This window comes from Sapajus apella, unplaced genomic scaffold (assembly GCF_009761245.1).
Source record: "Sapajus apella isolate SASKATOON/1434 unplaced genomic scaffold, GSC_monkey_1.0 scaffold44, whole genome shotgun sequence".
In the NCBI taxonomy this organism is placed as follows: Eukaryota; Metazoa; Chordata; class Mammalia; order Primates; family Cebidae; genus Sapajus; species Sapajus apella.
In genome coordinates this window covers 12,831,864-12,847,673 of record NW_022436984.1, presented here as the reverse complement: position 1 = coordinate 12,847,673, position 15,810 = coordinate 12,831,864, and the positions used below count along the sequence as shown (strand labels likewise).

Here is a 15,810-nt window from a genome sequence, read left to right as displayed (position 1 = left end):
TGCAGTGCCAGCCCGTCTTTGCTAATCCAACCCTCTTCAAAGAGGGAGGTCAATCACTGCTTTAGCTCTGCGCTCTGCCTGCCTCCCACGCGGGATGGTGGGCAGCTGTTCCGCGTGTTTTCCCCTGGAGCTTCCACGCGCTGCCTACTACACACGCCTCTCTGGCTGCCCTCCTGGCCTACCCTCCTTTGCACCCTGGCAGGCCAACTCCAAGGGTCCGAGTGTCGGGGACAGGAGCAAGCACAGCTCACTTTTCCTGGGGGCTTTCCTCACGGTGTGTTTAGTGACCCCCCTCCCTGCAATCCCAGAAAGGCTGCAGCGCTCGGTGGTATGCTATGTTTTGCTGCTTCTGAAATAATAATAATAAATTTCGGGACACTGATTGTCTCGTAAATGACCACTATGCTGTCTGCTTGGAACTGGGACCAGATAAAGCAAGATCCAACTTTGTAGTTAGGGGAATCAGAAACGAAAAGAAGCCACTTTCTGCCGGTCCCAACCACGGTCCCTGGGCCAGGCAAACCTTCTCAAGAGTCTGGCGGCAGCAGTTGGGCGCGGGTCCGCAGGAAAGCCGAGGCCTTTCGGGTCCCGAGCTGCTCCGCCGCTGGCCCGGCCAGGCAGGCGCGCAGAGCCGGAACGCGCACCGGTCGGGTGCGCGCCAGGCCTGGAGCGCTCCCTCCGGGATCGCGGCTGCGCAGTCGGGCGGGAGTCGGGAAAAGTGGGAGGAGGTTGGACGAGCCGGAGTAAGGGGAGGGGGAGGAGCGGTGAAAGCGGAAGCCATGTTGGAGTTTCACCCCGAGCGAGGGGCTGCGAGGGTTCTCCTCTCCTTGTGGGTGTGACCGAGTTCGGCGCGGTGGCGGGCTGCGAGGGGCGGGGACGGTTGGGCCGTTCGTCGTCGTCCGCAGCGGCGTGAGGGGAGCGGCGGCGGCGGCGGCGGCGGCGGCGGTGGCCGCAGCAGCGTGGAGCCGGGCGATTGTGACCGCCGGGGGAGCCGGGGTCCGGCCGCGGCGCCCTCTCTCCGTGTGGCCCCCTGAGCGCGCCCCCCCTCCCCTGCCCGGGAGGGAGGCTGGGGGCACCTGGGGCCCGCCATGAACCCCGGCTTCGACCTGTCCCGCCGGAACCCGCAGGAGGACTTCGAGCTGATTCAGCGCATCGGCAGCGGCACCTACGGCGACGTCTACAAGGTAAGGACAGGGGCCGCGCGCCGCCGAGGCCGTGGGGTCCCGACTCGCGGCCAAGCTTGGGCGCCCGAGCCCGCGCCGCCTGTCCTCGGGAGACGCTGGCGCCTGGGAGCAGTGGGGGAGGAGGAGCCGCGGACGCCGAGGGCTCTGATGGCTTGGTGAACAAAGGGCCAAATGTGTTACCCCGAGACCTCCCCAGCCCTTACCTGAGACCTCCGCAGCCCTCACGTGAGCCCTCCGGTGGATGTGATTTTTGCCACCTCCTCTCTCGCGCGCGTTTCCAGGGAAGGGCAGAACGAGAGCGGGCCACTCTGCTCATCACAGTGCAGAGAGGGTCTGGGGCGTTTGTTGCATTGGCAGGGTCAACGCGACGAACCGGACAGCAGGGGTCTGGCGTTGTCAAACCTGCCTGCTTCACAAGGACCTGGGATTGCCGGCTCTAGGTTGGGAGCTGCTGCCCACCAGGCCTTGGTGGTAGTGGTTATACTATGCTGGGCGACCTCCATCCTCCATCGACAGCTCTCAGCCTTTAGCGTCTTATCATCCCCCTATCAGTTTCTTCTAATTTTCCAAGTAATGACTTTTTTTGTGTATTAAAACCTTTTTTTTTTTTTTTTTTTTTTTTGTTTTCTAGTCACTTTTTGAAAAAGCAACTTTGTTTTCTCTAAGTTGAATTGCACTGCAATGCCATATAAAGTTGTTTTTTTAAAAAGTGACTTGAATACTTAGGGAAGGTACTGGTTTGACAAGGTTACAATTCAAAGTCCATTAGCATTACAGCATTCCTGTTGTAGAGGGAACACTTCTAAATGTGGGAGGATAAATCACTCTTCCCTGGCCAACTCAACTCTTGGCCTCGCAGTTACTGCCAAGAAGAGAGGAGATTGGTGCCAAATGTGGCAGCAGTCTTGATTTAGTTGTGTATCTTCTTACTGGTAACTGAAGTTGAACTCCTCCTATTTCACCTAACACCTGAGGATGCACAAAGAAACGTAATTTTGCATTGGAAAGTTTAGTCTTGACTTTATTTTGCCCATGTTTAAGCAATAGGTTTTTACTCTTCAGTATAATGCCGATGTTAACTTACATATTTAATCCAGTGCAGCTAATGTTCTGCTTTAGTCTCGTTTTGTGGATGATTTGCTTTTCCCTGTCATGGATCTCATCACTTTTTCGACTAGGCAGGTATATTGAGCACACCTACAATGTATGAGATACTGGGCAAGTAAGCACTTGGGGTTCTAGCAGTAAACGATAGACTTGGTTCCAAATCTTACTAGGGGTTTCCCTTTTTTTGGACAAGGACAGTATTAAACAGCCATTTAAATAATTATCTTATTGCAGTTTTATTTTGTGCTACAGAGGAGAAGAGTGTAGGGATCAGAGTTATGAGAGCATGTAATAGGACCTGATTCTGTTTGGGGTGTCAGAGGCTCATCGCCCTTTAGCTGAGATCCGAGGTGTACTGGGGAGAATTATGCCAGATAGGGGAGCATGATATGTGAAGGCTCTGAGGCCCGGTTTGAAAGAAGACCTGTATAGTCTGAGTATCCAGAGAGGAAGGATGGCTCTAGATCTGGCAGGCCTCTCAGTTCTCATTAGGGGATTGGACTTCTTTAGGACAGTCAGGTACCACTGCAGGTTTTTAAGCAGGGGAGTGAAATTAGATTTAGGTTTTTGAAAGATCTCCCTACTACAGCATGAGGAGTGGAATGGGGGGGAAGAGCGGTTGGGAGGCCATTGTGATAGTCAAGGTAAGAATAATGTTGTTAAGGCATATGGTGATGACTGTGAAAGTAGAGGTGGTTGGATGCAAGTCGCTTATGGCTGGTTGGGCAAGTTCACTTCTATTCTGATGAAAAGTTAACTAAAACTTGATGAATGTATAAGTTTTAGGTGGCAGGGTATACAGTAAATTTTTTGCAGGAATAATTGGCTGTGTACTTACTATATTTAAAAAAAAACAGTAGTTAAGCCACATGATTAAAAAATAAAAAAATTAGGGCCTGTAATTTCCTGTGTAATAGAAGTATAGTAAGTTGATTAATCTTTTCATTCGTTTAAAATAATGATAATACTAGCTGTTGTTTATGGAATGCTTATTACTTACCAGGCACTGTAAGATTTTTCTAAACAGCAAACCTGTGAGATAGGTACTGTTGTTAACTCCATTTTGCAGTTGAATAAACTGAGGCACAAGGAGATTAACTTGCCAGAGTTGGTAGGTGGTAAAGCCAAAATTTGAACCAGTTAGAGACTGTATTCTTAACCAACAGACAGTACTGCCTCTCTAAAGACAAGAGATGGGCAGATAATGTATTACATTTTCAGTGAAAAAACTGGGGCACACAGTTTAGCATTTGAGTTGTAGCCACATTCTGAGTTAGTGTAGATCTTTCAGAAGTAGTTGGAATACCTAAGTCCTGCTGTGCCGCCAGGCCTCACTGTTTTTGTCATCTGCCAAGTGGACATCAGATAAAAATTTGCTTGGTCCCTGCCTGCTAGACTCTTCCAATACCAGTGACCAAAGCAGAGAAACTTCATGTAGTTTTTGGCATCAGATCCCCCTTTTATTTGTATTTTTGTCTGTAATCAAATTTATGCTATAAAGTTACAAATTTTTGTTATTTGTTTTGCTGTTTTAGATTTTTCTTATTTATACAAATTAATTGCATTAGAGAAGTACATTGGTTTCAAAAGCCTGTATGTATATGTATATATATATGTGTGTATGTGTGTGTGTGTGTGTATATATATATATATATATATATATAAATTAAGGAACTTTGTATATATATATAAATTAAGGAACTTTATATATACATTTATATATATCTATATATATATTGATATATATAAATTAAGGAACTTTGTATATATAAATTAAGGAACTTTATATGTATTTATATATAAATTTATATATAAATATATATATTTATATATAAATATGTATTTATATATATATTTATATATAAATTAAGGAACTTTATATATATATATATATAAGGTTCCTTAATTTGTCAGCATTTAGGTGGTGAAAATGGAATGACTGGATTAAATAAATAAGAGAGCTGATTATAGTCATTGTTGGAAGGTTGGTGGAGATTTTTATTTTGAAAATGGTTTCCTACTCAGTGTAATAACATGTACTGAAGGTAGCATGGTGTAGTTAAAAGGTACTGAATAAGGATGTGGACAATCTGGGATTTATTAGCTCTGTGGCCTTGTGGAATCAACCTCTCAGAGTTGTTTTGTTGTGGAGGTAGTATTACCATCATAGGCCCTTCTGCTTTTGGTCTTGGATAAATGACTCAAATTTTACTCAGTAATTAAGTTATTTTTATTTTTTTCAGGCCAATGCATATATACATCTTATCTGCACTGTCTAAAAAAAGTCATGTCTTGTAAGTGTCATGTAACTAACTCCAGGCTTGATCTGTCATGAAGTGTCTGCATCTTGGGTTACCTGGGGACCTAGGAGCTGACAACTAGAGCTCTTTGGTTGGGCCTCAGGAGGCCCATAAAGTGCTCTGAAGTTAATAGGCTTAATGTTATATGTGTTTGTGTTTTTCTGTGGAGATGGCTTATGGTATTCATTGCATTCTTAAGAGCTTCATGATCCAAAAAAATGAAAAGAAAAAATCCATAGGATTGCCATTTGAAAAAGTTTTCTTGGGGAAATCAGATAGTTCTGTTATAGTAGATCACATGATCAACATTTAATATGATTTTCACATGCATTATGCCATCTTTTCTCAGGCAGTTTTCCTACTTAATTTTTATTATTACCACGCTTTAAAGTCTTTATGTCCTTATGTTTTTCTAGATACATTGCTAGAAAGAAGCAGGAGATAGTAAAGCTGGAGTTAGGATAAGGCAAAAGAAGTTTTGAAGGAATAGTCTTAATATGGTATCTATGGAAATATCTTACCTAGTCTTGTGGTTTCAGTCTGGTCCCTGTGAACGATTCCTAGCCTGTGTATCCAAGACTACAAACACAAAGACTCTAGGCTTTAAGCCTTAGAGTCATCTTTAGTGACTTTCGGACTGGACTTTTTAGGCATTAGCCAAATTCTGTACAGAGGCATTTTTCCAAAGTGTGGTTGGGGTGCTTCAGGAAAAGCCATACTATGAGTAGGTTGAAGACTGACAAGTCCTATGGTAAAGAAACCTGGTAAACTTTGCTTTAATAATAAGACCTGATTATAGTCATTCTTGGAAGGTTGGTGGAGGTTTTTATTTTGAAAACGGTTTCATACTCAGTGTAATAACATATTTATTGTACTTAAGGTGGCATGGTGTAGTTAAAAGGCACTGAGGATGTGGACAATCTGGGATTTATTAGCTCTGTGACCTTGTGGAATCAACCTGTCAGAGCTTTTTTGTTGTGGAGGTAGTATTACCATCATAGGCCCTTGATGACAAAAACTATGAGATTCTTTTTCTCTTTAATACATATTGCTTGTCCTTAGTCTTAGTGTCTTGAAGAGCATGCTTTGAAAGGTTGATACTGATTTGTTTTATCTATGTGTGTTTGGAAGCCATTTGCTCTGAAGCACAGGCTGCAGTGTTGCTAAGCTTCCAGGTAGCATTCACATGGTAGCCTATGTAAATAGATTTAGGTGTCTGTGAAATCTCGCAGGGAAAAAGGTGAGGATTGGGCAGTAAAATCAGGAAACCAATTTGTATGCATTTAGAGAATTATGTGTTAATTTGTAATTAGGCGTTTTTCAAGGTGTTCTACTTAATATTATCAAAGACTAATTCTTCCATTATAATCAGCATTTGTGAGAACCTTTCTGGAAAACTCAGTTCTTAAACCTAACTGATGAAGACCTTAAGCATTTAGAAAAGAACATTTGAAGGAAACTCAAACATTGTTATTTGGAGTTATGCTCACTTTTATTTACTTCCATTTAGAATAGAGTCTAGAGAGACCAGAAGAAATGGCCCTAAACTGCAGAAAGATCATTTAAAGTTGATTAAAGTAGAATTTCCAATCATCAGTAGCTGTTTGAGGTGAAAAGTGACAATGGAGTAATTTTGCTAGAATGTTTGGAAAGCAAACAAACAGGTTATCTGACTTTGATACAGATCTGATTTCCTCAAGGAGGTACTTACCTCCAACCTTTGATCTGTATATGTATTTATTTGTGAAACATATCTAATGCATCATTTTGTATTGAGAATGAATATTAAGTTCTCTCATGAGAGTACATTGAACAGCCACCATACATTGAGCTGTGTAGTATGAGAGGAAATGTGTTAGGAACTGTGAGTAGAGTAGCAGAAATGACAAGACTTGGTACTTGGTATTTACAAGGAACATAAAATGTGTACCTGCTATTAGCTATCATAGTTTGAGATCAAAATCTTGTTGGTTTTCTCATTTATATCATAGTAAATCTCTTGCTGGCTGAGAGATTCTCTAGATACTCCATAATTGCACAACTGGCCTCTCTGTAGCACAGCACAGTGATTTGAGAACAGGGTTCTGGAGCCAGGCTGCCTAGTTTGACCACCCACTAGTTCTTTGTCCTTGGGCCAATTACTTAATCCCTCTCTGTCTGTCTCAGTTTCCTCAGTTATAAAATGGAGTTGCTTAGAAAAGTGCTTGGGACAGTACCTGACACGTAATAGTGTAGTCATTGTTAATTGCTGTTAGTGTCTAGTAGTATTTGTTATTATATATTTCTTCTGCTACCGTCCTTCTAACCTACTCTGTTCCTCGTGTTCTGCCTCAGGGTTTTTAGCTTGCTGTCTCTGCCTAAAATCTACTCTTCCCCCCCAGTATCTGTTTGGTTTGCTTCTTCCTTTAAAGGCTCAGCTCAAATGCCACCTTTTAACGAGGCTCTTCCTTACCACCCTACAAAAAACAGCACTTTTCCCACTACTTTCAAGGATACAAATCAGGGATGGATCCAGGTTTTATGGGACCCGAAGTTTATGCAGTTTTGAGGATCCTCATTAAAAAAACAAACTAGAATTTTTTTAAAAAGATATGAAAGTGAATCTTTAGAATGAGAAAAGATATCCCAACAAAATGCTATAACCTTAGGTCCCTTTCTTCTGAGGTTTCTTTAGGCGTTTAATCAGATACGCTCACAAAAAAATGCCTTCTGGCTCCCTGTCTCCACCAGGAATACTCTACATGTCCCAGTAACTCTTAGCACTCACAAAGGGCCATGCAAGTGAAGGGGCCTGAACTTTCAAGTTTTGTTAGCTTCACAAAAAATTCAGTTTGGCTCTTTACCTTTTCATTATGGCATGTGTCACCGCGTGTTTATTTGTTTATTGCCTGTCTCTCCCCACTAGAGTGTACATCCAGGAAACTGGCGATTTGGCTTTGTTCATTGCTGTATCCCCAGTAGCTGACCCATATTAGATTCTTAATGCATGTTTGTGGAATGAATAAATGAACCAACATGAGAGGAACAAACCATAACTGTGTGAATTTAGAGAAAGGAGATGGTTGTTTCTGACTGGGAGAAATCAGAGCAGTCCTTGCAGAGGAGGTGGCATTGGGCTTGACTTAAGAGTTCTGGCAATAGTGGATACTGAATGAGTTAAATGTATGGATTATTATTAGGTCTTAAATCTAAAATCGATAGGCTTAATGTATCTTTGGCATATTAAGCAATGTTCATAACTGTTATATGCATGTGAAGATACTCTGTCATTTTGAACTAAAGACCCCTAGTGACTGACTAGTGAATCTATCAGTAGGCTATCATATATGACTTTTATTATTATTATTATTATTATTATTATTATTAATACAAAGCCTTTTTAGGAAGAGGACTTTCTTCACCAATACAAAAAAAGGCATTCGATTCAAGAGATGAAATAATGTTTTATTTTTATGTTTATTTATTTTTTCATACCACCTTTATATGTACAGAAATTGTGTTTCTTTTCTGCTTTAGTTTTGTTTTTTTTTACAGTCTTTTTTTGTTCTGGAAGATGCCACGTTTCTGAGTTCAAACTGCCTTGACCTGATTATAGGTTTGGTTTCCTGATGTAGTAATGTACTGCCTACCTTAGTCCTTAAACTCTGTAGAAGATTTTTAAATTTGACCATAAATTTAGATATGTTCAAATAAGACAGTTATTTTGTTTAAGCTCTTAGAAAGTTGAGATTATAAAAGTTCTTTCTGTATAAACTACCTTCCCTGGCTCAAAGAATCTTCTCTTCATTGCCCGTATGCTAACCTACACTGATTGTAAGGCCTCCCCAGCCAGTGGGATTGAGAGTCAATTAAACCTCTTTCCATTATAAGTTACCCAGTCTTGTGTATGTCTTTATTAGCAGCATGAGAACAGATTAATACATGCCCCTTCCCAGCCAGTCATAAATACCACCCACCCACAATTACTGTTCCCATTTCTGTCACCATGAAAGCTCTTTTAGAACTTTGTATAAATGAACCATGAATGAATTGCCTCAGCACTCTTGATGAAAATCACTTGACAGTACACATGTGAGTATATTCTGGAGTCTTGTTCTTTTGAGCTGTATATCTGTACTTTTCACCAATACCTCATTGTCTTGTTTACTGTAGCTTTATAGAAAGTCTTGAAATTAGGCAGAGTGGGTCCTCTGATTCTGTGCTACCTTTTCAAAATGGTTTTATCTATTCTAGGTCCTTTGCTTTTCCATATCAATTTTTGAGTCAGCTCTTCAAGTTAAATGTAAAAGCCTACTGGGATTTTGTTTTAAGTTTTGAGATAAGTAATTGTAAATTCATTGCAGAAAGAGTAAAAGAGGTCTCACATACCCAACACCCAGCTTCCCCAATGGTGATATCTTTATATACCTACAGTGCATTATCAAAATGAGGAAATTAATTGGCACAGTACAATTAACTAAGCCTTAGTCAGATTTCATCAGTTTTTGCATGTATTCATTTTTTTATATCTTTGTATATATTTTTGTGATATTTTATCATATACACAGTCTGCTGGGATTATGTGGGATCTGTCACTCAGTTAGTGGAGAATTGAGATCTTAAATGCACTGAATCTTCTGATCTATGAAGATGGTATATCTTTACATTTATTTAGATGATCTTTATCTCATCAATATGTTGATTTTAATTCATAAATGTTTTCCCTGGCTTTTCCTACTAATATCGTGGTGAAACATAGTTATGGAAAATCCAAGGTTGCATGGTAATTATAAAATTAGCTGTATTTTCAGTTTTTATGAAAATTCTCACTCTACTAGTGGTTTCTGACTTCCTTTGGCTTAATCTTATTCATTTTAAACCCTGAGCATATGTCCTTTTATTTATTTTTTTCCAGATGCAGTCTTGCATTGTTGCCCAGGCTGGAGTGCAGTGATACAATCTTGGCTCACTGCAACCTCCACCTTCCAGATACAAGCAATTCCCCTGTCTCAGCCTCCCGAATAGCTGAGATTGCAGGCGTGTGCCACCATGCCTAGCTAATTTTTGTATTCTTAGTAGAGACAGGGTTTCCCCATGTTGGCCAGGTTGGTCTTGACGTCTTGACCTTGTGATCCACCTGCCTTGGCCTCCCAAAGTTCTGGGATTATAGGCATGAGCCACTGTGCCTAGCTGTGGACTACTTTTAATAAAATTTGGCAAAAATGAAACGAAGACAAGGAAAATGACTATTTAAAAAGACATCCACTTTTTCTGTGTATCCAAAGATTATAACAAAGACCTTATAAACTTGGTTTACTTTTATATGTGAGAGGTATGTATTTATGTGTATTTTGCAAAACTCCTATCTTTTGAACTTATTAAAGGAAAATACTACACTTAAGGCTTACTTCATCCTTAAGTGAAAAATAAACAACACTGCTATATTGCTTAGGAGATCCTAAAAAAATTATTATCTTGAGGAACTTAAGCTCTTATATAAGGAAACAAAATCTACATAAATAGAACATCTAAGGAACACATCTGAGGCACTATTTTAACAATTAGAAAAAACAATAAAACTATAAATACTATAGAAATTTTAATTTAAGGGAAAGATGAGTTGACTTCCTAGAAGAATGAATCTTGACTTGGGACTTGAAGAAAAATTGGATTTGCAATTGTAGAGAACGGTGAAGTCATTCCAAAAGAGTAAATACGGGTTAAAAATACTGCTGTGGGACCTAAGTGGACAAAGAAATAAGAAGACAACTATTCTAAGGAGACATATTGGGAAATGTGGTAGATAATGTTTCACATATACAAGATACAGATAAATGAATGCCAATTGAAGAATTTAAAACTCACTTGACCTACAGTGTAGTATTTTTCAAATTAATTTCAAATTTCTTTTCTCTCTAACCTGCTTGGGTAGCTATTTAGATGGTATTCAGTAAGATTTATTTCTTCCCTTTCATCTTTGTTGATTTAAAAGTTACAGATTTTACTTTTACGCTTTTGGTGGTTACTGTTAAAATTTCATCATGTGTAATTAGTCTAAAGTTAACTGATCTTCCCTGTTCTCTTTGTGGTCAGTATGTGGATTTTAGAAGGCTTAGTTTCATTCACCACCTTCCTATTCTGTATTGTCTCTTTGGTTCTGCTGTCCTTAAATGTCCCAGTTTAGTTTTTATCATTTTATACAGACAATGCTTTTACCTGTAGGAGTTTTCAACTTCTTTGCTCACTGTTTGTTCTTGGCATTATATTCCTTCATTCTGGGTTCAGTTTTCTTTATTCTTGAAGCAGTATTTGGTAGGATTTTTTTTTCTTTCTTATTTTCCAGGTGAGGAACTATATAAGGTAAACTCTGTCTTCCTCTCCCCCTTTCCAGTTGTCTTTATTTTGTCTGTACTTTTAAATCGTAGTGTAGTGGAATATACAATTCTATCTAGGTTGACGGTTGTTTTTTCTTAGCACTTGGAAGATATTTGGTTGTCTTCTGGTTACCTGTTGTGCTGCTGAGTAGTCTGTTGTCAGTATAATTATTGTTCCTCGTAGCTAATCTTACCTTTTCCTCCCTATTTAACTTTTAAGATTTTTTTTCTTTGATTCTGGTATGTACAATTTCACAATGTTATGTGTGGATTTTAATTAAAATATTTATTTTTCTTTAATCTGAAGAGTAGCATATTTCCTCAGTCCTGGAAAATTGTGAACTGCAATATCTTTGATATCTTTTCTTCCGCTATCTCTTTCTTGTTTCTCTTTAGAGCTCCTATTGTATTCTTTAACTTTGTTATAGTTCACCATGTCTTCTTATGATTTTTCTAACTCTTTTTTTAATTATTATTTTTAAAATTTATTTATTTAACTTTAGGTGCATACCATATCTGGCATTTCTCCCCATGTTATTCCTCCCTACCCTCTCCTCCCTCCCCACCCCCGCTGTCTCGATTTTTCTAACTCTTTATTCTGTGTCTTGTATTATGGTTCATATCTTTATTATCTTTAATTGTGTCTGTCTAATCTGCTGTTTGAAACTTCCATTTTTAAAAAAAGTTTACTTTTTAAAAAATAATTTGAATTCACAGTATAATTGCAAAGAATGAGAGAATAATAAAAATAACTGTCATACACCCGTTCCAAGATTCACCAGTGGCTAATACTTCACTACATTTATCACTTTTTCTCTCTATATATACATATTTATTTTTCCTGAACCATTTGAGAGTAAGTTGCAGACATCAAACTCCTTTACCCTTACACACACTGATGTGTATTCTCAAAATCAAAGACATGTATTTAAACTGGAATAAATTATCAAAATCAGGAAATTTTAATATTAATACAATACTGTTATTTGATCTACAGACCTTATTGAAATTTCAGTGGTCCCAGTAATGTCTATTATAGCATTTTCCCAGAAATCAATCAATCCAGGAGAATCATACGCTATTTTTAGTTTATAAGACTTTCGTCTCTTAATCTAGAAGAGATTTTCAGCCTTTCTTTGTGTTTTTAGATACCTGCGTTTTTGAGTAGTATACATCATTTATTTTGTGGAATGCCCCGATTTGGGATACGTTTGGTGTTTCCTTTTGTTTAAATTCATGTTACACATTTTTTGGCAGAAATTTATAGTGATGTGTCCTCAGTGAATCATATCAGGAAGAACATGATGTTGATTAGTTCCCTTATTAATGTTGACTTTGATTATTCGGTTAACATGAGTGTGTCAAGTTTCTTCATTATCAGGTTATTATTTCTTCCTTTTATAATTAATAAGTAAATTGTGGGGAGATACTTTGAGACTATATAATATTTTGTTCCTCATCAGACTTATACCCATTAATTTTAACATCTGTGATGATTTGTACTTGAATTGTTAGTATAAGGGTTGCCAAATAATGATTTCCTAACTCCATTAATTTCTTCTACATGTATTGGTTGACATATCTAGTCTGCCACCACCTTGAGAAGACGGATTACATTCTGTTCATCCTCTCTGCCAGCCATGGTATGCAGCTCTGGAGGCTAGAAATCTGAGATCAAGGTTGCAATATATTGAGTTGGTTTTTCTGAGGCTTCTGTCTTTGACTTATAGTTGGCTGTTTTCTCCTGGTGTCTCTACATAGTCTTCTCTCTGTTTCCAAACATAAGGAGTTTGGAGTTTGGGATTATAATTTGGAGTTAGATATTTAGCAGAGAAGTAGGGGAGATAAGGACTAGGAGAAGGCTATTGAGTCTAGTTAGGAGGGTATAATTGCTGTTCAGACAGAGTAGTTGGCAAAACATCCTAATTACCAATGATTGAGAAGGTAGGAGGAAATGGTAACATTGTCTGTGGTCTGTTGTCAAGGAGTTTGATCATACTACTTTCTTCTAGTACTATATCATTTCTATCTTTCTCTTAGTGTTTTTCTCAGGAGTGTTGATTGAGCACCCATACTGAGCTGTGTACCATGGCTAGCACAGAGGATGAACAGAATGTAATCCATCTTCTCAAGGTGGTGGCAGACTAGATAGGGGACTAGTACTGAGTAATTATAGCGTTAAGTAATATGGTGTATTTTGTGATTATTATGTGATTCCCAATAAAAGTTCAGAAGATCAGAAAATTTGCAGCTCATGGCCAAATAAAGGCTTTTTAGAAGAGATAGAGTGAAAGTTTGGGTTGTTTGGGTTTAAATAGATAAAGTGGAAGGGCATTGTAGTTGAGGTGAATATTGAAGAATGAAGACCTGGTAGGAGGAGGAATAAGGAAGAAGAGATCACGCAGGAATCAGACCAAACTACATCAAATGATTTTTATCGGAGAACAATGGGGAATATTAGATATTAATAACAATAGTTATCATAGCAGATGCCATTTATAGCGTATGTACTATGTATTAGACCTCATTTTATGTAAGCACTTTATAGATATTCTAATTTTAATCCACTTCTCAACCTTACAAGGTAGATATTGTTGTTATTTCCATTTTACAGATACAGGAACTGTGACATAAAAAGAAAGGTCAAGAATAGGCCCAGGTCAGGTGCAGTGGCTCACTCCTGTAATACCAACACTTTGAGAGGCTCAGGTGGGTGGATTGTTTGAGCCCAGGAATTCAAGACCAGGGTGGGCAATGTAGCAAAACTCTGTCTTTACACACACAAAAAAGCCCCAAGTCAGTAAATCTAGTAAGTGGTGAAACCAGGATTGAATTTAGGCAGTCTTACCTCTAGACCCCATGCCTTGTAGTCACTGTTTTGTTGTAGAAAGGTAGGTGAGACCAGAATATGTCTTGAGAAACTGTCTCCAGGTCATAAATTAAATGTGATAGAAATAAGGGAACCAGCTGAGGTGTCTGATGAACAGAAGAGTGATAGTGAGCTACTTGATGGCAGGGACAACTTCTTAGTCCTGTGAGGGATGGATGTGGTGGAGAGTGTACAGTTAGTCCTTCATCTGATATTTCAGATTATGTGGAAGATGGTATACCAGTTAGGAGTGAATGGTAATGATGTGGATTAGATTAATGACAGGGGAAATTGGGGGCATAGATGACATGGAGAGATGGGAACGTTGAATGAAGCAAGATGTGGAGTTAGATTTTGGACAGATTGATTGAGGTGTAATATCTTCAAGAAGGAAGTTGTTGGTTCCTCTTTCTGCTTCCACCCACTTCTATGGGGCTACAGATTAGCAGATTTGAAAGAACTAGTGGGGAAAGAACGTCAGGAAGGATAGTAGACACCTGAGAATAAGAATTCTTCAGTGATGGGAGTGTCAAGGAAAGAAACATCTTTTGCTTGAGTTTTCAAAGGAATTAGCTGTTCTCTGACTTCTTCCTCACTTTTAATATTTGAGAAATTCATGGTGGCCAGTCATGATTGTTCATGCTTGTAATTCCAGCATTTCAGGATGCTGAGGTACGAGGATTGCTTGAGACCAGGAGTTCAAGACCAGCCTGGGCAACATAGCTAGACTCCCATCTCTTAAAAAAAAAAAAAAAAAAAGAGAGAGAGCCGGGCATGGTGACACATGCTTGTAGTCTCAGCTACTTGGGAGGCTGAGGCAGGGGATCACTTGAGCCCAGGAGTTCAAAGCTGCTACAAGCTATGATTGCAGCACTGCACTCCAGCTTAGGCAATACAGTGAGATTCTGTCTTTAAACAAGCAAACAACAAAAAAAGAATTCATGTTTCATGGTTTCAGTTTTTCCTTTGAATAGTGTTACTTGAGCAAATAAATGAAATAAAATAGAAGACACCTATGCTGTAAGTGCACATGTATGTGGAAGTTATGGTGTTTAGTTTTGGTGTTATAAGTTACTGAAAATTTCCCAGTTGAAACTGGCTAAGAATAATGGAATAGGTAAGAATAGTGAGAGATTGATTACCCATAATTGTTTAGAGTTTCCTTTGAACACTTGTGCATCCTTAAAAGTCCTTTTTGGATTCCTGTATTTTTTTCAGTGCCTCAGAGGTATAAGTGACTTAAAATCTCTCTGTGACCCTAGGCCAGGGGCTTCATACTCCTCTTCCTCCATTTCATTCTCAGGAGATGACATGGTGGAAAGAAGAAAGCGTTGAAAGTGCAAAGTGATAGGAAACTCGGATGGGATATGTCATTACTAAAACTTTTTCATCTTTCTCTTTTCCATGCCTGTCCCTGTCCTGTGCTCCACCATCTCTCCTGTAAATAAAACCACAAACTCCAAACCTTCAAAAAGCATTGAGCAGAGAATATGAAGCCTTTGGCAGAAACAGGCCACACACAGTTACGTTTACTTTTTCAATGCCATTCAGCTTGAACAAGAATAAATTTGTCATTTTTATTTTATAATCATCATGTTGGGATTTTTCTTTTGGGGTCTCTTATTTCTGGTTAGTGCTGTGATGTTAACTCACTAATACTACTAGGGTCTGCTAATCATAGAAGATGTTTTAATTTGGAATGTTGAGATTTTATTTCCTCCAGTAAACTGTTCACATGAGGTTTGACAAACTTTATTTTCTTTCAAAAACCAAAATTGGAGGTTTCTGTTAATTACTGGGCAGAGTTGCTATTTTTATAGGAGGTTTGTATTGTTTGTATTGAGTTTCTTTAGCTGTTTCTATCATGCTATGATGCAATATTTGAATTAAAATATAGAGAATATTTCTATAATGTAACATTTCTTTTATAGAAAATAATATAAAGTGAAATTTAAATAAATAGTTTTATAAGATTTTAGACAATGTATTTTTAAAAT

General features: G+C 38.8%; 1 protein-coding gene and 1 long non-coding RNA gene across 5 annotated transcripts in view; both read left to right on the top strand.

Annotated features, from left to right (window-relative positions):
- Positions 1–745: 745 nt before the first annotated feature.
- Positions 746–15,810, top strand: part of MAP4K3 (mitogen-activated protein kinase kinase kinase kinase 3) — a 188,386-nt gene continuing 173,321 nt past the window's right edge. For 3 of the 4 annotated variants that reach the window (XR_004257220.1, XM_032239391.1, XM_032239392.1), the window contains exon 1: positions 746–1,184. Coding sequence is in view for 2 of the 4 variants with exons in the window: in XM_032239391.1 (XP_032095282.1) it covers positions 1,089–1,184 (96 nt within the window). In the remaining 2 variants the exon portion in view is untranslated. The remainder of the gene's footprint in view (positions 1,185–15,810) is intronic. The other variant, XM_032239393.1, reaches the window with a different exon arrangement.
- Positions 1,198–6,209, top strand: LOC116524207. Its single transcript, XR_004257221.1, has 2 exons — positions 1,198–3,914; positions 4,189–6,209. It is a non-coding gene; the product is annotated as an uncharacterized LOC116524207 (long non-coding RNA).